This window comes from Chiloscyllium plagiosum, unplaced genomic scaffold (genome assembly GCF_037043375.1).
Source record: "Chiloscyllium plagiosum isolate Xiang-an unplaced genomic scaffold, Cpla_swu_hap1 HiC_scaffold_39, whole genome shotgun sequence".
In the NCBI taxonomy this organism is placed as follows: Eukaryota; Metazoa; Chordata; class Chondrichthyes; order Orectolobiformes; family Hemiscylliidae; genus Chiloscyllium; species Chiloscyllium plagiosum.
The window spans coordinates 21,698,350-21,717,916 of record NW_028270177.1 but is presented as its reverse complement, the minus strand read 5'-3'; the positions used below and the strand labels follow the sequence as shown (position 1 = coordinate 21,717,916).

The following is a 19,567-nucleotide window of genomic DNA, read 5'->3' as shown; positions in this document are numbered from 1 at the left end:
TTCAGACAAATATCATTCCAAAACCTTTCAAGGGCAACTGGGGACAGCCAATGGATGCTGTCCTTGCTAGCAACATGTACCAATGAAGAAATAGCAAACATAGAAGTAAATGACAACATATGGGAAGAAAGCTTTTGTCAGCCAATACAAAGACTCTAAAAATCCAAAATTACAGTTTACCAGCAAAGCATTTGAAGTCCTGTTTAATGGCTGGAGAAACAGAGAAGCTGCTGTTTGAGGTCGTTGCAAGGATGATTGTAGTGTTTGTTCTTTGTAACCATCTTTCCCAGAAGAGTGAAGCACTGTGTGCCTCAAATGAGATGGAAGAGAAGAAGTGTGGTGGCCATGTGCAGTGCTGAACTAACAGTGCTGCTGAGCTGTAAATATTTGAGCAGCAATTGCAATAGTTCTACCATCCCTGTTGAATCAAAGTCAATGCAGTTAGTTTCTCGTGGTCATTGCCAGATTAATGTGACAGAACTTTGGACATGGTTGATGGCACCATAGTTTGCACTCTGTGTCTCTTCAGCAAGAATAAACAATTATTGTTTCTACTGATCTGTTTCCTGCAACCTGTTTCCCTCCACCAAGTGCAGCATCCACATTCTGGAGCACATTCTGTAATGTTGTGCCATTTTGTAGTGCATCCTTCCCAAGTCAGATTCACTTGCGGCATGGCTACCAGCACCTCTTGTAGCATCAATGCACTTCAGGAAGTGGCTTAAAGGGCACGTCCCATCTGTATCAATGGTTCTGAGGTGGAGATGGTTGACAGAGATATGTTCCTAGGAGTGATGATCACCAACAATCTGTTCTGGTCAACCTAGATCAACGTGACAGTCAAGAAAGCAGAGCAATGTCTGTACCTCCTCAGGAGGCTAAGGAAATTCAGCATGTAAATTTGACTCTTAGCAATTTTTATAAGTGCACCGTCTGGAGACATTACAGTGTGGTATAGCAAATGCTCTTCCCAAGACCGTGAGAAGCTACAGAGAGTCGTAAACATAGCCTAGTACATCACGCAACCCAGCCTCCCATCCATTGACTCCACCTATACTTCCCGCTGCCTTGGAAAAGCAAGTAACATAGTCAAAGACCCCTCGCACCTTGGTTATACCCACTTCCACCCTCTTCCTCAGGCAGAAGATATAAAACTTTGAATACATGTACGAACAAATTCAAGAACAGCTTCTTGCTTGCTGTTAACAGACTTTTTGAACTGATCTCTCAAATGTTAATTCTGATCCCTCTCTCTGCACCTTCTCTGTGGCTGCAACACTGTATTCTGCACTCTGTTCAGCTACCTGGTGCACTTTGTATAGTATGATCTGTATAACACACAAAACGTTTTATTCTATCTCCGCACATGCGACAACAATAAATCAATCAATCACTTTAAAAGGAGCAGGCTAGCCTTGAGTGGCACACTGATAAGTCTATCCAATCAACAGTGCAGCTTGCACTGGCTTGATGCAACAAACACACAGCACAAGTATAGCCTGCTGTCTGCATTGCTGTGAAGGATTGCTGGTTAATTGTGCATCACAATGCTAGCATGACCAGCTGTCTTGCTCTTAGCTGGTCTGGCCACTGTTAATGGTTTTAAGTCCAGTATTTTGTGCCTTAGTACATTTACCTCAGTGAAGCACCAGCAAGGCCTGTGCTCAATCCTTTTCCTTTCTGCAGTGGCCTCAAAATGACTGCAACACAGAATATTGTTTGGTTTCACATCCGTGCCCACCACCATTGTCTCCTGAACTATAATGAATCTCCATACGTGATGACACCATCCTCTCCCAATATGTTTAACAGCAGTATCTTCTGCCACAATCAAACATATAGAAAAATAAGAAGATACAATCTTTACAGTAAAGACAAAAATATTTCTTATTCTTATCCAGTCAGGTAGCATCTGTGGAGAAATGTGAATATAGCTGACGTGACGAAAGGTCACCTTGAATGGAAATTTTAAATGAGATGTTTCTCTCTCTATAGATGCTGGCAGACCTGCTGTATATTTTCAGTTTTTTTTTGTTTTTATTTTAGATTTCCAACATCCACAGTGTCCGCCTTGCCAACACAACCCCCAACAGTCAGTGAAATTAGTTCCCAGAGAGCTGGTGTTAGCTATGACTGAAGGGAGAGATATAATCCCCAAACAACCACACTTTGAGATTTCTTTGTTGGATAGTTAATCAGGTCACGGTAGATTGGTTTACAATAAAAATATCATGATGGCTGCTTGGGAAGAAAGCATTAACCTGCATGAGCATGTGTTGATAATCATAGATTGGTTTTGATATTCCTTGTACTTAATGAAAGTACAGCCTGGAGTGAGCCTGGGGCATAAAGTCTTAAAGCAGAAGTGACCTTGACAGCTACTGTCTGTACTGTTATTATGGTGGAGTTTGGTTCATGGTCAGATTCCACACAACTCTTATCACTGTCTCCCTGGTGTATTTTAGCCTTGAAGATAATGGGTGTGCTACATTCATCTCCAGTAGAACCACATCTGTTTTTACTGCTCTTTTTCTTCCTTGAAAAACAGTGGTATTGTCATAGAGATCTTCACAGTCAATTTATTTATTTATTCTTTCACATCATGTGGTGTCACTGTCAAGGACAACATTTGTTGCCTATCCCTAACTGTCCTTGGCCAGCAGGAGCTGAGCCATTTTCTTGAACTGCTGCAGTTCATATTGTGTAAGTACATTATAGTCAGGAATTTTGACCCAGCAATAATAGAGGAACAGTGATGGGAATTCCAAGTGTTGCTTAGGGGAGAACACACAGGTTTTGCTTTTTGCACTCACTAGCTGCCATTGCCCTTCTAGGCTAGTAGAGGTAATGGGTTTGAAAGTTGTTGTCAAAGGAGGCTTGCTATGATGCATGTTGTATATGGTACATGCTGCTGCCATTGTCAATTGTCCTAGCTTGAGCCTTCTAAATGCTCGGCTTTAGAGAGTCACCATGTGAGTTTCTTGCCGTAGAATTCCCATTTCTCTTGTTCTTGTCACCACAGTATTTATATAGTTAGTCTAATTAAGTTTTTTTGGTAAATTATAACCCCAAGATCATTCAGCCATTGAATTTCAAGGAATGATGGATAATTTATCTGTTAGAGATGGTCATCGCCTGACACTTGTGTGGCACAAATATCACTTGCCACCTATCAGCCCAGTACATACATAAGTTACTAAGATGCCAAATCAATACCTGTAAAATATTCCACAGATTCACTTGAAGCACAGTCTAAAAGAAATTGAAACTATCTACAGTGTGTATCTTTAAATGTTTTCCACACAGAAACTAGCAATACTAGTTTGTCAGAGTCCAACCTGGGAAATGAGTTGGGCTGCTTTATGCTGTTATTCATCTGGCGATTATGAGATTATGGTAAATCTAACTCATGTTTACAGTGAGAGTTGTTGCTCGCACCAAGTTCTGCATGAACCATCAAAGTGCATGGGTATGCATTATAGTTAGAGATCAGTGTGTGCAATATCCATTCCTCTATCTCTGGTGGATCATGATTAGCTTGCTTGCAATACCAGTTTAGAACCCCCAAAATATAAAAGAGACAATTGATGGAATTAAGATACTTTGATTTTTATCACTCTTTCATGTCCTCTGAACATTCCAAGGTGTGTAAAAGCACCAAATTCTTTTTAAATCACTGTTTGATCAGCAGAACTAATGTACAATTCACACAACACGATTCTATTAAAATACAATGAGATGAATTGGAAGTAAATGCGTTACTGTAATATTGGTTAAGGGACGAATGTTGGCCAAACTACTAACTCCTTGCTCTTTTCATCAGAAGGTGGGATGAAATTATTCTGGCTGTTTGCCGTGACATGGGAAAAGTGAATCAGCATCCTGCTTTACACCATGGTTGAGTTTACATATCCATGGATCATTAGGTTGTTGTAAAATGAAGTAGCAGCTGTGCATCACCCACTGTGAAGATCAATCTCATGCCCCATATCACTTATTATATCCACCTCAGGCAACTTGCTTTAAAATATGGGCCATAAGGTGGTACCTCCAATAATGTAGCAATCCTGTAATACTACACTAAAGTGAGTAGATGATTACTTAAATTATGTTCTTAAATCCTGGAGTTAGGTTTGAACATAGACATTTCAGAGGTGAGTATGAACAACTGTATTAAATTTCACATTGGAATCTAGACAACTATTTTAAAATTCACACCGCATGCAGTATTTCTCAGAATGTACCCTCATCCACATTAGTTTGAATATACTTGTTCTCCTTCATAACCAGACTTAAACAATTACCTTGGATATACATTAGGTGCTGCAAGAACAAATTAGGACACAAGATTATGCAATCCCTAGAAGCAATACAGTGATGAAAAGTCTTGAACTGCATCATCCGAATGGCATTGGGGAGCTTCGAGGCAGGGTGGCAAGGTAAGACTAGAAAAACAGGTTCCTTGACTTAACATGTCTGACTGCTTTCAGCCAACCATATGCAGATAATTGGGGAATGAATCAGGTAGTGCTCTGTCTTTTGTGAAGAGAAATTTGCTGGGTGGATCTGTGAAATGTTTTACATTCCTTTTTTTTAGAAACACTACCAAATATCACAAATGATAAACTGAGGGTCAGTACTCAAGACATTTTGAACAGAAATTACTTCTGGCTCAAAAATCTCACTTCCAAATTTGACTGCTGAACACTGATTTTTCAATACATTCTGAAAACAAAGTGTAAGAGATGTACAGAGCATCGAGTGAATTTTCAGTATCACTCACATTTTCTAATCCCTTTGTGATTTTCCTCCTCCATCCAAGAGGACGTGCCCAGTTAGTGACCCACTGACTGTTGTGACTCTCTGTAGTCAGCAGGTAATTACCCAATTCCAACTCAATGTCACTGACTCAGTATGGGAATGAAGGTTTAAGCAGGTAACCACTCTCTTATCTTTTGATGCTTGCTGCTGAAGTCCATTGATTAATGCATGGAAGAAACGACTTGCTCTAATAATGTCAAGCTCCACTTGGTAGCACACTGGAAATCAAACCCTGTTACCCCTGAAGTCATCATTTGATTAAAGTACTCCCGTCCTGGCACCCTCCCCTGCCACCATAGGAATTGCAAAACCTGTGCCCACACCTCCTCCCTCACCACCATCCAAGGCCCCAAAGGAGCCTTCCACATCCATCAAAGTTTCACCTGCACATCCACCAATGTCATTTATTGTATCCGTTGCTCCCAATGCAGTCTCCTCTACATTGGGGAGACTGGACACCTCCTTGCAGAGTGCTTCAGGGAACATCTCCGGGACACCCGCACCAATCAACTCCACCACCCCGTGGCCTAACATTTCAACTCCCCCTCCCACTCTGCTGAGGACATGCTGGTCCTGGGCCTCCTCCACTGTCGCTCTCTCACCATCTGACGCCTGGAGGGAGAACGCCTCATCTTCTGCCTTCAACCCCAGGGCATCAATGTGGACTTCACCAGTATCCTCATTTCCCCTTCTCCCACCTTACTCAGTTCCAGCCTTCCAGCTCAGCACTGTCCTCATGACCTGTCCCACCTGCCAATCTCCTTTCCCACCTATCAGCTCCACCCTCCCGTCTGATCTATCACCTCCATCCCCACCCCCATCCACCTATTGTACTCTTTGCTACCTCCTCCCCAGCACACCCCTTCCCCCCCGCCCACCCCATTTATCTCTCCACTGTGGAGGCTTCCTGCCTCTATTCTTGATGAAGGGCTTTTGCTCGAAACGTCGATTTTCCTGCTCCTCGGATGCTGCCTGACCTGCTGTGCTTTTCCAGCACCACTCTGATCTAAACTCTGGTTTCCAGCATCTGCAGTCCTCACTTTTGCCGACCACAGAAAACATGGACCAGACTTCTATACTTAACAGAAATTATTATTTATTACAAGTAAATAGATTCTAACCATAGGTAAGCAACTAAGAACTGTCGATCCATAAATCTACTAGTTAAACCTCTAAAGCCCTTCTAAAACTCCCATACATACACACATAGACACACACACTGACAGACAAAACAAAATGATGTTATGGGTGGAGGTAAAGAAATCTGGGAAGGCAGTTCAATGGCCCCTGTCCACAGGGTACACTGAGATGATTCTTTTGCTTGGCAGGATGGACTTGCTGTTCTGAAATCACTCTTCACTCACTTTTCACAGAAGGCATAGATAATTGGTATACTAACTGCAACAACTTTTAGTTACTACTTGAAAGCCACAGTTTACAACAACTGGTGAGGGAAAATAAATTGGCTTTCTTCAGGCTTTAGGATTTTTCTTATTGCAGAAAGTCACACCATTTCCCCTACTCTGAATGCTTCTGTCAGTAGTATTCACACCCATAATCTGTTTAGCTACCCAGAAGCCAACCATATAGCTGTTGGAAGGCAGATGAGCTTTGTTATCAATAGCTGGTCACAATTCCACAAACCAATCAGTTACTTATTGTAGGCCAAATCTCACTTTTTACACCTCTCCTGGTGCCAGCCCTTCTGCAAACAGCCCATCTGATTGAACAAAGTAGCAGTATAAACATCACTTACAATGAGTTTTGGCAATATGCAGCAATCATTGGTTTTAAAACGGTTCTTCTAATTAGATTAGGTTAGATTCCCTACACTGTGGAAACAGGCCCTTCGGTCAAACAAGTCCACATCGACCCTCTGAAGAGTAACCCACCCAGACCCATTTCCCTCTGACTAATGCACCTAACACTATGGGCAGTTTAACATGGCCAATTCATCTGACTTGCACATCTTTGGACTGTGGGAGGAAACCCACACAGACACGGGGAGAATGTGCAAACTCCACACAGACAGTTGCCCGAGGCTGGAATCAAACCTGGGACCCTGGTGCTATGAGGCAGCAGTGCTAACCACTGAGCCACCGTGCCACCACAGTCAAACATAAAGAAAAATGAGAAAATACAGTCTTTACAGATGGCAAAAATATGCTGGAAATACTTAGCAGATCAGGTAGCGTTGGTAGAGAAATTTGAATGGAGCTAATGTGATGAGAGATCACTATGAATGGAAATTTTAACTCTGTTTCTCTCTCCACAAATGCTGAATATTTCCAGCATTTTGTTTTATTGTTATTTTAGATTTCCAATATCCACAGTGCATCAGACCTTTTGGACCTTGGATTCTCCCTCAAACAAAAGTGTCTGACTTCAGCTTAGAGATTCCAATACCTGGACCAGCCCAGAACTAGAACTAAAAGCATAATAAGAGAATTTCTTTCTCTTGGAGGGTTGTTTGAGTCTAATATACTCCTCCCCAGAAAGCAATGAAGGCTGGGTCTTTGGACAGAATGTAGTGGAATTATCGCTAGACTATTAATCCAGGTAATGCTCTAGGAACTGAGGTTCAAATCCTACCGTACCAGAGTTTAATGATGACCGTGAAAACATTGCCAATTGTCAGGAAAAATAATTTGGTTCACTAATGTCCTTTAGGGAAGGAAAGCTGCTATCCTTACCTGGTCTAACCTACATGTGACTCCAGACCCACAGCAATGTGGTTAATCTTTAACTGCCCTCTGGGCAATTGGGGATGGACAAGTAATGCTGGTCCAGTCAGTGAATCAATAATGAAAAAAAGTGGAGTGGGTGGCCATCCTATATCAATGGCTGTCAAGGTGACAAGGTGTCAAGGTGACATCTGTGTTGAACTTTTGTGCAATTGGCTTCTTCCAGTTACCTACTGGGACTTGTGTGGGACCTCTCAAGGTCGTTACCAGTGCAATTTGTGTCAGTTCACATTACTTCATCTTGTTTCCCCACAAGATCAGTGCTATAGCCCAAACAGGAGGTTTTATCAACATAGCTGTCTTCCACCAAAGGGCAGGGTGTACACACATTGAATTGAGATTGCTGTATCATAAAACAGCTGAGTTCATCAGTAGAAAAGGATTCCATTCCATTAGTGTGCAAGTCATCTGTGATCATCCGTACACATCTCAGACATCTGCACAGATTCGCTGGGAGCTGCTAAGATGCCTAGGTCCTTGAGAACTCTCATGTTCATCATGCATGGATGGCTACAGAGGGTCAACGGATACTCTGTGCAAACATGGGTGATAATTCTATCACGCAACCCCTTGACAGAGGCTGAACAAAGATACAACAGAGCCCACTCTTTGACCACAGCATGTTGGAACAGATTATACGCTTCCTGAAGATGAGGTTCTGTTGCTTGGATTAGTCTTTGGGGTCATTATGGAATGGTCCAGATAAAGTGTGCTATATAATCCTAGTATGCTATGCTCTGCACAACTGGAGCAGGTTGGGTGCGGGGATATAATGGAGCCAGTAGAGAAGGAGCAGTCTTCATCTCCTCCTCGAAGGATGATGTAGACATTGACCAGGAAATTCTTCACATTCTGCGTGATACAGCAGTGTCCCAAGCCGGGTAGGACTTAATTGATACCTGGTTCCAGTAAATCAGAGCTTGGGCAAGTTGATCTGTCATTGGTTATAGGATTCACAGCACTCAACAGGCAAACGGGTGTTTTTGTTTTTGTTCCAAAAGGCAAATGCAGCTTGTTTGTTTACTTTCTGTTAACTTTTGTTGCTGGTGAATAAAAATGGCTGCTTTGAAGCATTTGAATGCTTTCCTGTTTGTGATGATTTTCCCATTGAACGATGACAAGATGCTTGGCTACACTGGGCATTGAGGAAAGAGTAACTGTGATTTAGACAAGACTCTGAGATGGGATGTGGCTAAGGATGGGTAAGCAGTGTAGCTTGCTGCTTAGACATTGCTGTATGTTGGATTGTGCGGTTGAATGTGCACTTAAGTGTCAACCATGTCACTGATGTGCCCTGAGAAGCATTGGTTTTGTGGCTGTTGGATTATTTGCATTGTGAAGGGCAACTCTAGACTGACAATACTTGACCAGATGCATGGCTGGGATGCAAAGATGGTGCCACCACCGGTGATCCTGGGATGTGATATATTGGTGCATAGTTAATGAGGCAGATTTGGGATGATAGTGCAAGAAAACTCACTAGGTCTTGCAGAAAGAAACCCTCCATGGAACTTGTGAAAAAGAAACAGCTATTTCCAGTAAGATTTAGCTCATTAAATTTACACAAGGCTGAGTTTTATAGATCTTTGATAGACAAAGATTTCCAGGCTTTTAGGGGACAAATCAGAAAGTGGAGTTGAAACCACACATAGATCAGACATAATATTATTGAATGACAGAGCAGACTCTAAGGACCGAATATATTAAGAGTTGAACATGTTAGCATGCTACAATTTATGAAGAAAGCTGGGCTGAATGGTCTTCTTCTGCACTGTCATAATTCTGTGATTCCATGATATAATTTTCAATCACAATTTTGAAAACATTTTAGGAAAAAAATGTTTTATCATTAAAGCTCCTTACAATTAACCAGTCCTCAGTTTTAACTGCTCCTTCGAAGACAAGACAATGCACTGTACACTTTCAGACTCCATTCCCAACAGTTTCAGATTGAAACTGAGCTGTATCCTGTTCCTCACTCTGTTTAGCATCTTCTTCTCCATGCACCTGACCTTTATACATGTGGGAGTCTACTTCTACATTAGATGGACAGCAATCCCTACACTCTATCAAGACTGAAAGTGAAGACAAAATACAGTACATTTTAGAGAAGTTCAGAGAATTCTATGCTTCTACAAACTCTACACTGATTATACTGTTAGTCACTCTCATGGAAATTCAGATACAAAAACTCAACGGTTTTTTCCCTCATGTTTATAACTTGTTCTTTCTGAATACAAGCATCAAGAAAACCATGTGGTCATGGGACAAGGTATTGAATCTCTGCCCTTGATCACACTTCAAGCACCTTTGGTGTTTACCACGTTCAGCTACTTTGGCTCTATGGTGGTACATAATTTGTCCACTGATGCAGAAGTTGACAGAAACAGAGCTACCATCTTTAGCCAACTTAAGAAATGTGAGTGGAATAACATGAAGGTGACCCAATTTCTTTATGACAAGGTAGCCAGAGCCAGATGTCCAGAGGGATGCCCATAGCTCCTCTTCAAAAAGACTTATAAACACTTGTTATTGCACCTGAGAGACATTAACTGATGACAGGTGGGTTGGCATGTACACCACAATGACCAGCAGCTGTAGCAACTTGACAATGTTGAAAACAATAACCCTCAATGACATTGTGTATCTTCATGTGTGGCATTGGGGTTTAACCTCTATCTCAAGGATTGGCTTCTTAAGGCATTAGCAAAGGGGTCCTGTCTGAAGACACCCCAGCTAAAATGGTCAGTTTACTCTGTAGCCATGATGTTTCATAGAGCAAAGGATGCTGATAACATTTTTAATTACTGATTTAATGTAGAATCATAGAATCCCTACAGGGTGGAAAGAGACCATTCGACCCATCAAGTCCACACTAACCCTCCAAAGAGCATCCCACCCAGACCCTATCCCTGTAACCCCATTTTTACTACAGCTAACCCACTTAGCCTGCATATCCTTGGACACTATGGGGTAATACAGCCAATCCACCTAACTTGCACATCTTTGGACTGTGGGAAGAAATCGAACCATTTGGTGGAAACCCTTGCATATATTGGGAGAATATGCAAACTCCACACAAACAGTCACTTAAGGCTGGAATCAAATCTGGGTCCCTGGCATTTTGAGGCAGCAATGCTAACACTGAGCCACCGTGCCACCTAGAAAATATGCTCAGACCTTTGGAAAATTTAAAAATTATTCTTAAAATTTAGTAACGAAAGAGATGAGTATTATTTCATTTATATCATTGCATTTGCATTAATTATTGTTATGACGACAGTAATGATTACAGACATACTTATGCTGTGGTTCATTTGTTGATGGGAAACGACACTAAACTAGTTAGTGCTTGTTCTACTCACTTTAGCTTAATATCAAGCTGAGAATGGAAACTTTCATCTTGGCCTCAGCACTAAGGTGAAAGTGCAGGCTGCTGCCCAGTACTGAATGTGCTGGAAGAATTGTGCCTGTGCTTCGCATGTTTTGGAAAATCACTGGAGCACTAGAGACAGATGAAGCTACAAACAGGCACCATCCAACACTTGAAAAATGATCTCGACAGTACAGTAGCTATTTCCCTATAGATATTGTTTTACAGGTCTAACAGATAATGAAGGATATCATGTGACTCTGCCTGTTTCCTCCCATAGGTGTGATGCAAGCATTGCCAAATTGACAGCTGACATGATATCAGTATATGAAGGAATTCAGAACCTGAGCCAAGAGCAACAAAGAGCAAAACTGACCTTGGAAGCCAAAATAAAGGATATTGAAGGGCAGGTTAAAAAACTATAGCTCCTAAATTTATGTACAACATATGCTAAATTGAAAAGCACCACTAAGTCGAAGGTTACTTCATAATATTTTTCTAAATGTATAAAATAATCGATGGCAGGATAATTTTTTGCAAAGTAGCTGTAAATGGATAATGTGTGTACTTGGTCATCTGAATTGTTTCTGTTAATTTATTTTTGGTTTGCAGAAATATTCCTTAACATTTATTGTGCAATTGTGATGTATTTTTCCAAAATTTTACACAAATGGTATAAGTTCCTGTAGACCTTTCAATAAATGACCTAAGGATTTATTAAATTAGGCAATCACACTCTATGTGAAGTCCATTGAAGTAATTTTGTTTCCAAAAACTACTGGAAATATTTCCCTCCCCTCCCCTATCAGCATTCCGTAAAGACCACTCCCTCCGTGACTCCCTCGTCAGATCCACACCCCCCACCAACCCAACCTCCACTCCCGGCACCTTCCCCTGCAACCGCAGGAGGTGCAAGACTTGCGCCCACACCTCCCCTCTCACCTCCCTCCAAGGCCCCAAAGGAAACTTCCATATCCGCCACAGATTCACCTGTACCTCCACACATATCATCTATTGCATCCTCTGTACCCGATGTGGCCTCCTCTATATTGGGGAGACAGGCCGCCTACTTGCGGAGCGTTTCAGAGAACACCTCTGGGACACCCGGACCAACCAACCCAACCACCCTGTAGCTCAACATTTCAATTCCCCCTCCCACTCCACCAAGGATATGCAGGTATTTGGACTCCTCCATCGTCAGACCACAGCGAAACGACGGTTGGAGGAAGAACGCCTCATCTTCCGGCTAGGAACCCTCCAACCACAAGGGATGAACTCGGATTTCACCAGTTTCCTCATTTCCCCTCTCCCCAGCCTGTCTCAGTCAAATCCATCAAATTCAGCACCGCCCCCCTAACCTGCAATCTTCTTCCCGACCTCTCCACCCCCACCCCAATCTGTCCTATCACCCTCACCTTGACCTTTTTCCACCTATCACATTTCCGACGCCCCTCCCCCAAGTCCCTCCCCCCTATCTTTTATCTTAGCCTGCTGGACAAACTTTCCTCATTCCTGAAGAAGGGCTAATGCCCGAAACGTTGATTCTCCTGTTCCCTAGACCTAGAATGGACTGGTTGAAAATGGATGCAAAAAGCCATCAAGGGAACAGCCTGACATTAATTTCTTCAAATGCTTGTGTTGCCTGCAAAGTTTCAAACCTGGGAGAGCTCCCATTTTCTTGTAATAAGGCCCAAGGATCCAACTGGAGACTGACAATGTTTTATCAAAAAAATCTGCAGTCAAGGACTAAGTAGACTCAGGGTGAAGTAGGCAGAGATTCCATCCCCCCCGAATCTAATTCGCCTTTGTTCCAGAATTGACCCTGATTTAGGACTTGTACTAAAAGTACTTATCAGAGGAAAATGAAGCAGCTTTAAATCAACACTGTAATTATAATATAAAACAAGGTTGATGCCCAAGTATATTCTCCATTTATTAAATTTGCAAGCAATGCCATTTCACTGATTAGAAAATATCACTCTTGACGTATTGACAATGACAAAAGATGAACTTAATTCAGTCTGCACAGCACACTCTGAAGATAAGACACACCCTGCAAACTATTTTTCATTGGCACCCATGAAAGTAAAACCTCAGCCATTGGCCTTTACCCTCTTTTTCTCAAAGATCATGGGACAGTTGTTCCTGTGGAATTCATGAGACACTGTGGATATGCACAATAATGAAATCAGCATAAAAAAACCAGACCAGCTGGCGTTTGACTCATTCAGTAATGATAAATAAATGGAATGCATGTGAAGCATTCAAAGAAAATCAGCTGTTGGTATTAAACAGTCAAGTTTCAAATCTGCAATATAAAATAAGAGGGGCATCATCTGAAACACCATATTCATTAGTGAATGGAAATTAATTTGCACATTCAAGTTTAAAATTGGTACTTAGCTAGACTTGCTGCACCATAAATGCTAAATACTTAGTTAAGGTCAGGCTACATATTTTAAGCACACCAGACACTATGGTTACATTCTCATACTTTTATATTCATGCTCAACTCAAACTCATCATTTTATCTTTGTTGGGTTTCTCACATGATCCTAGCTGTTCCATCATTCTTGTTTTTTGTAATGTCTTTAGTTTCTTTGAACTAAAATTATGACAGCTGCTGGAAGTCTGTAACAAAATAATAACAGGATGCACTTGGCCATTAGGCAGGATCTGTTCAGCGAACAGTTAAGTTAATCTTTCGAACATCAAGCTCTTTATTGTTAAATCTGTTTAATCAGATTGTTAGGTTTATGGTGTCTTTAAGGTTGAGAAGAAACAGGTGATGGCTATTAATTGATGAAGGCAGGGCTTTTGTTCTAGAGGCTTTTGTGACACAATGATAGTTCCCTACCTCTGGACCATGAGGTGCCTCAAAAGTGCGTAATAGCATTTCTGAAAAGGTTGATTATAAAAATACCTATCCCAGTTGTAGTGTACTTATCTCAGAATCAGGAATCAGGGAATCAAGTCCCACCTACTCCAGGGGTGTGTGATAAAGACTGATTGGAGAATATCCTGAAACCCATTGCCAGCAGAAGTCAGATCCTCAGGAAAGCAGGGAATAAATAAATGGAATGATTATTGGCAGGGGAAGTATTGCTGGGACTATTGTGGTGCAATACTAGTCGAGGAAGCCTGGGTTCAAAATTGATAAAAGAACAAACAATTGAGGAAGCCTGGGTTCAAGTCTCACCTTTTCTAGGGGTGTGTAATAATATCTCTGCACGGGTTGATTAGAAACTCCTGTTTATATACATGCATAACCTGTAGCAGTGCTTATCAAACCTTTTTCCACTGTGACCCAATTTTGAGGCATAACAATTGTTATGGCCTCTCAGTGAGAACTGAAAGCACAGGAAGAGGGAATGAATACTAGGGGACTATTGAAAGGGAAGCACAGTTGGGTGGCACAGTGCCTCAGTGGTTAGCACTGCTACCTCACAGTGCCAGGTACCTAGGATCAATTCCACCCTCAGGCAATTGTCTGTGTAGAGTTTTCACATTCTCCCTGTGTCTGAGTTTCCTCCCACAGTCCAAAGGTGTGCAAGTTAGGTGAATTGGTTGTGCTAAATTGCCCATTGTCCAGGAATGTAAAGGCTATGTGGATTAGCCATGGGAAATACAGGGTGACAGGGATAAAGTAGAGGGAAGGATTGGGCCTGGGTGGGATGCTCTTCAGAGGGTTGGTATGGCTTGATGGGCTGAACGGCCTACTTCCACACTGTAGGATTGTATGATTATAGCTTAGTCAGAGCACCACAGTAGTCATAGCAGCTTCAGAGGTTGTGACCCCCAACTTTCAGCTGGTGACCTCATTTGGGATTTCAATCCCCACACTTGGAAAGACCTGCGCTAACGGATGGAAGGAACTGTAACAGCAAGTAGTTTTAGATTAGATTCCCTACAGTGTGGAAACAGGCCCTTCGGCCCAACAACTCCACACCAACCCTCAGAAGAGTAACCCACCCAGAGCCATACTGCCACCCTATATTTACCCCTGACTAATGCACCTAACATTATGGGCAATTTAGCATGGCCAATTCACCTGACCTGCACATCTTTGGATTGTGGGAGGAATTGCAGTTCAATTGTTTGTTCTTTTATCAATTTTAAAGTTCGATGCCTGCTTAGACATGTTGTGGCTCACATCTGAAGCTGGTGGGACTTGAACCTAGATTTCCTGGCTCAGAAGTAGGGACATTATCACTGTGCGACAATAACTTCCTTTCCAAATACTGTCTTATGTATATGTATAGAATGTATAGAATTCCTACTGTGTGGAAACAGGCCATTGGGCCCAACAAATCCACACCGACTCTCCGAAGTGTAACTCACCCAGACCCATTCCCCCAACCCTCTATTTACCCCTGACTAATGCACCTAACCTACACATCCATGAACACTATGGGCAATTTAGCAGGGCCAATTCACAAACCTGCGCATCTTTGGATTATGGGAGGAAACTGGAGCACCCAGGAGAAACCTACACAGACACGGGGAAAATGTGCAAACTCCACACAGATTGTCTTATGTAGCAGCTCCAGCAAAGAAGAGTATTATAAGAAATTTGGGGATGGGGTGGAGGCGGTTTGGGATGGTTATATATTCCAAACGTAAGCAAAACAGATCAGACAGCCATGTTGGAACTGAGTTATAGGTATTTTCACCCTATTCAGCTCTGGGCAAGTGGAAGTTGAGGTAGGGACACTGCCACTGTGCCACTCTTTAGAGTAAACTTTTTTTCAACCACCGAATCACCTTTCTTACTTGTTTCCTTTATCCTCCACCACTAAAGCACCCAGGTTTCAGAATTGATTACCAGTTTACATGCAAAAATTGTCAGGGGCAGTGGAGTGACAACAAATGCAAACTCACTTTTGCAAATCAACCTGTCCAGGCACATTATTATACACTTGTGAAGCATGTGAGACGTGAATTCATGTCTTCTGGCCTAGAGGTATGGACATCACTACGACAATCCTAAAACCTCAGAATATTAATCGAAGAATCTGAATTGCTAGTCCAGTGCCATTACCACTATGCTACCACTACTCCCCCTCTCTTTAGAGAGAAGAAATTTTCAAATTATCTTGTTCAGACATGTGATTACACACCTATGGAGCAGGTAAGACATGAAGGGCCTCTTGGTCCAGGGACAGAGACACTACCACTATGCCACAAAAGCCTTTCTCTTTAGAATGGTTTTTTAAATCAATCTCTTCAGGGGTGTTATTATACACCTCTATAGCAGGTGGAACATGAACCTAGGACTCTCAGTCCAGGGGTATGGGTTGTACCACTGCACCACAAGAGCTGCCATGAAAATATGAATCATTAAGGTCTTTGTTGAAAACCAGCAGATTTAATCAGAAAGGGGATTGAACCCATGGTCTTGGCATTAGTAGCAAAGTGCCTGAATCATCTGAGCTAATGGACCAGCATAAATCATTTTTCCAATCAGCCTGCTCAGAGATATGATTACACTCCGCACAAGTTCGGGCTAGAACCCGACTCTCCCAGTCCAGAGGTAGGGACTCTACCACTGTGCCACAAGAAGGCCCCCCTTTGAGTGAAGATATTTCGAATCAACCTTTTCAGAGATACAATGCTATTACACACCTTTGAAGCCGGTGGGACTTGAACTGGGCCATGTGCCTCAGAGGTAGGAAACACTACCATTGCACCACAAGAGTCCTCTCTTTAGAGTGAAAATGATGGATACAAATTGAAGTCGCCTGACTATATTAAATCAAGTAGATGCCATTTGGATTGCCATTGGCAATGCAAGACTTCTGCTTTGGCAACTGAAATCACGAGCACTAAGTGAACAAATAACTTTTATGACATGTTCATAAAACAGCACATTAAATTTATATTGGTGTGGTATCAACCTTTAGTTTAAGGGAGATGCAATACATTTTTGTGTAGACATTGGACCAGAGTTTACAACAAAAGGAATGATAAGGTAATCTGTATTCAACGTTGGCAAAGTGTAAGTTGGACAGTAACATTTAGAGATCACAGATACTTAGATAAACATGGGAGTAGGGGCATTGTTATCAGAGTCACCCTTTTCCTCCAGAGATTTAACCACACCAATGTTTCACCAAGTTACTTAGCACTGAAATATTTGGAACTGTGGCAAGTTACGTGATACATTCACACTAATGCTACCAAAAGATGTTAATGTTTCGCTATTTCAGTGTAATTAACTTATGAAGTATTGATAAGTTTAAATCACTGCCAAACTACCCCACACCCCTGAAGACTAGATCTTTTTTTATGAGTTCACAGGACATTGCTGACTAGGCCAATATTTAAAGCCCTTGAACTGAGTGGTAGCAAAGCTGATTCTGGAATCAAATGTAGGCCAGACCAAACAGATTTCCTTCCTTAAAGCACATCAATGAACCAGATGAGTTTTATGACCATTGTTACATGAGTGCTATTAAGACAATTTTAATTCTGGAGTTTATTGAACTCAAATTTCATAATCAATTCCAGATCTGTCTCAATAAAAAAAAAACCCAATAATACCCTGTTATTGGGCAGGATTTTCAATATTTTCCTCATACTGGTGAGTACTTTAATTTGGGTGCCCATTAAAAAAGCTCTTATGGGAATATGTGAAGGAGACTGTGAAAGTGATCCTTGCTGCCCTGGTCAAATAGTTATTCGCCATCCCTTAGTACTAAAAGATAAACTGGCCATTTATTTCATTGTTGTTTATTGCTGACTTGCTGCATGCAAAATGGTTGCTTCTGTTACTACAATGATTGCAATTCAAAATAATTCAGTCACTGTGAAGTAGTTCTAAGAATGGGAGGTGTGCTATATCTCTGTCTTTCCAATTGGACTTCCCTTCATGAAATATAAACAAATAATTTCTGTTTCTTGCAATGAGACATAATTCAGTCCTAGATATGATTTAAGTAGATGGCTTGAAAAGTGTTTACATTTTGATGAATTCTTCAACAAGGGTAAGAAGATGGGAGAGGGCATTTGTGATTGTGATGTAATCCCATAAGAATTATATTTAAAATCAACATTTTAAGACATTTTTCTAAAGGCAACAACTTTGACCCTTGCTTCAGCCATTAAACAAAATTGACAATAAATATTCTGAAATGCCCTGTGAAATATAAATATGGCATAGTTCACAAAATATTGAAACAAAACCAAAACATTGTCACCAGATAAATATTTCTCACAATGGGAATTATACTTTTAAAAAAACCTCCAATCATATGCTGAAAATAGACCCAACTTGACAGCTTTTCTTGGAACTGACTTCCTGTTTCGTTTTTAAGTGTTGAAGTCTCCCTCATCTTGCCCTCAATTGATTCAATTGACATATTGCTAACCCTCTGAGAATTTTAGCACCATTTAACCTTGTACAGTGTACAGTTTTGAATACACTCGTATAGGTTTACAATTCCTGTGAATGGTGCATTGTTCAACCACTCTGCATAAATATTTAACACAAGGAAATTATTACATTATTGTTTGTAAAGGTTTTGGCACGAGGGCATATATTATTATTACTATTTATTTAGTGAACATAGAGGAAGTCTTTAGATTGAGTCCTTATTTCAAAACATATGGCTGTGCAAATTGCAGATTCGTGTGGTTCTGCAAAAAGACATAATCTTGGCAGTGGCCAATCACTGACTGTGGAGAAGAAGTGTCAGGATCTGACAGCACCACTGGTGATTCTGGTGGGATTCTCCTGATTGTCCTTTGAAAACTCAACAGGAAAGAGAAAGAAAAACTACATTTACTATTTTTTACAAAGCAGCCAATAAAGTATACGTCAATTTGGACATAGTAAATTCTCATAACAGCAATTGTGATAACGCCCAGAAAATCTAATTGCCCTAATGTTGGCGGTCGGATATTGGAAAGAACACTATTTGAAAAAAAAAATGTTCTGAATCTTTTCATCCATCTGAGAGAGGAGATGGACCTCAATCTCACCATCTCAGCTGAAAGACATTGTGGTATTCATAGAACATAGAACAATACAGTACAGAACAGGCCCTTCGGCCCATGATGTTGTGCCGAACATTTGTCCCAGCTTAAGCACCTATCCATGTACTTATCCAATTGCCACTTAAAGGTCACCAATGATTCTGACTCTGCCACTCCCACAGGCAGCACATTCCATGCCCCCACCACTCTCTGGGTAAAGAACCTACCCCTGACATCCCCCCATACCTTCCACCCTTCACCTTAAGTTTATGTCCCCTTGTAACACTCTGTTGTACCCGGGGAAAAAGTCTCTGACTGTCTACTCTATCTATTCCCCTGATCATCTTATAAACCTCTATCAAGTCACCCCTCATCCTTCTCCGTTCCAATGAGAAAAGGCCTAGCACTCTCAACCTATCCTCGTACGACCTATTCTCCATTCCAGGCAACATTCTGCTAAATCTCCTCTGCACCCTCTCCAAAGCTTCCACATCTTTCCTAAAATGAGGCGATCAGAACTGCACACAGTACTCCAAATGTGGCCTTACCAAGGTCCTATACAGCTGCAACATCACCTCACGACTCTTGAATTCAATCCCTCTGCTAATGAACGCTATTCCTTCAGTATAACACAGACTCATTAGCTATGAAT

General features: G+C 41.5%; 1 protein-coding gene across 1 annotated transcript in view; it reads left to right on the top strand.

The window, feature by feature from the left end:
* LOC122540849 (protein FAM81A-like) overlaps positions 1–19,567 on the top strand; it is a 35,918-nt gene that overhangs the window by 3,285 nt on the left and 13,066 nt on the right. The window contains exons 2-3 of the mRNA XM_087981201.1: positions 4,321–4,439; positions 11,219–11,348. Of these exons, the coding sequence (XP_087837327.1) occupies positions 4,321–4,439; positions 11,219–11,348 (249 nt within the window). The remainder of the gene's footprint in view (positions 1–4,320; positions 4,440–11,218; positions 11,349–19,567) is intronic.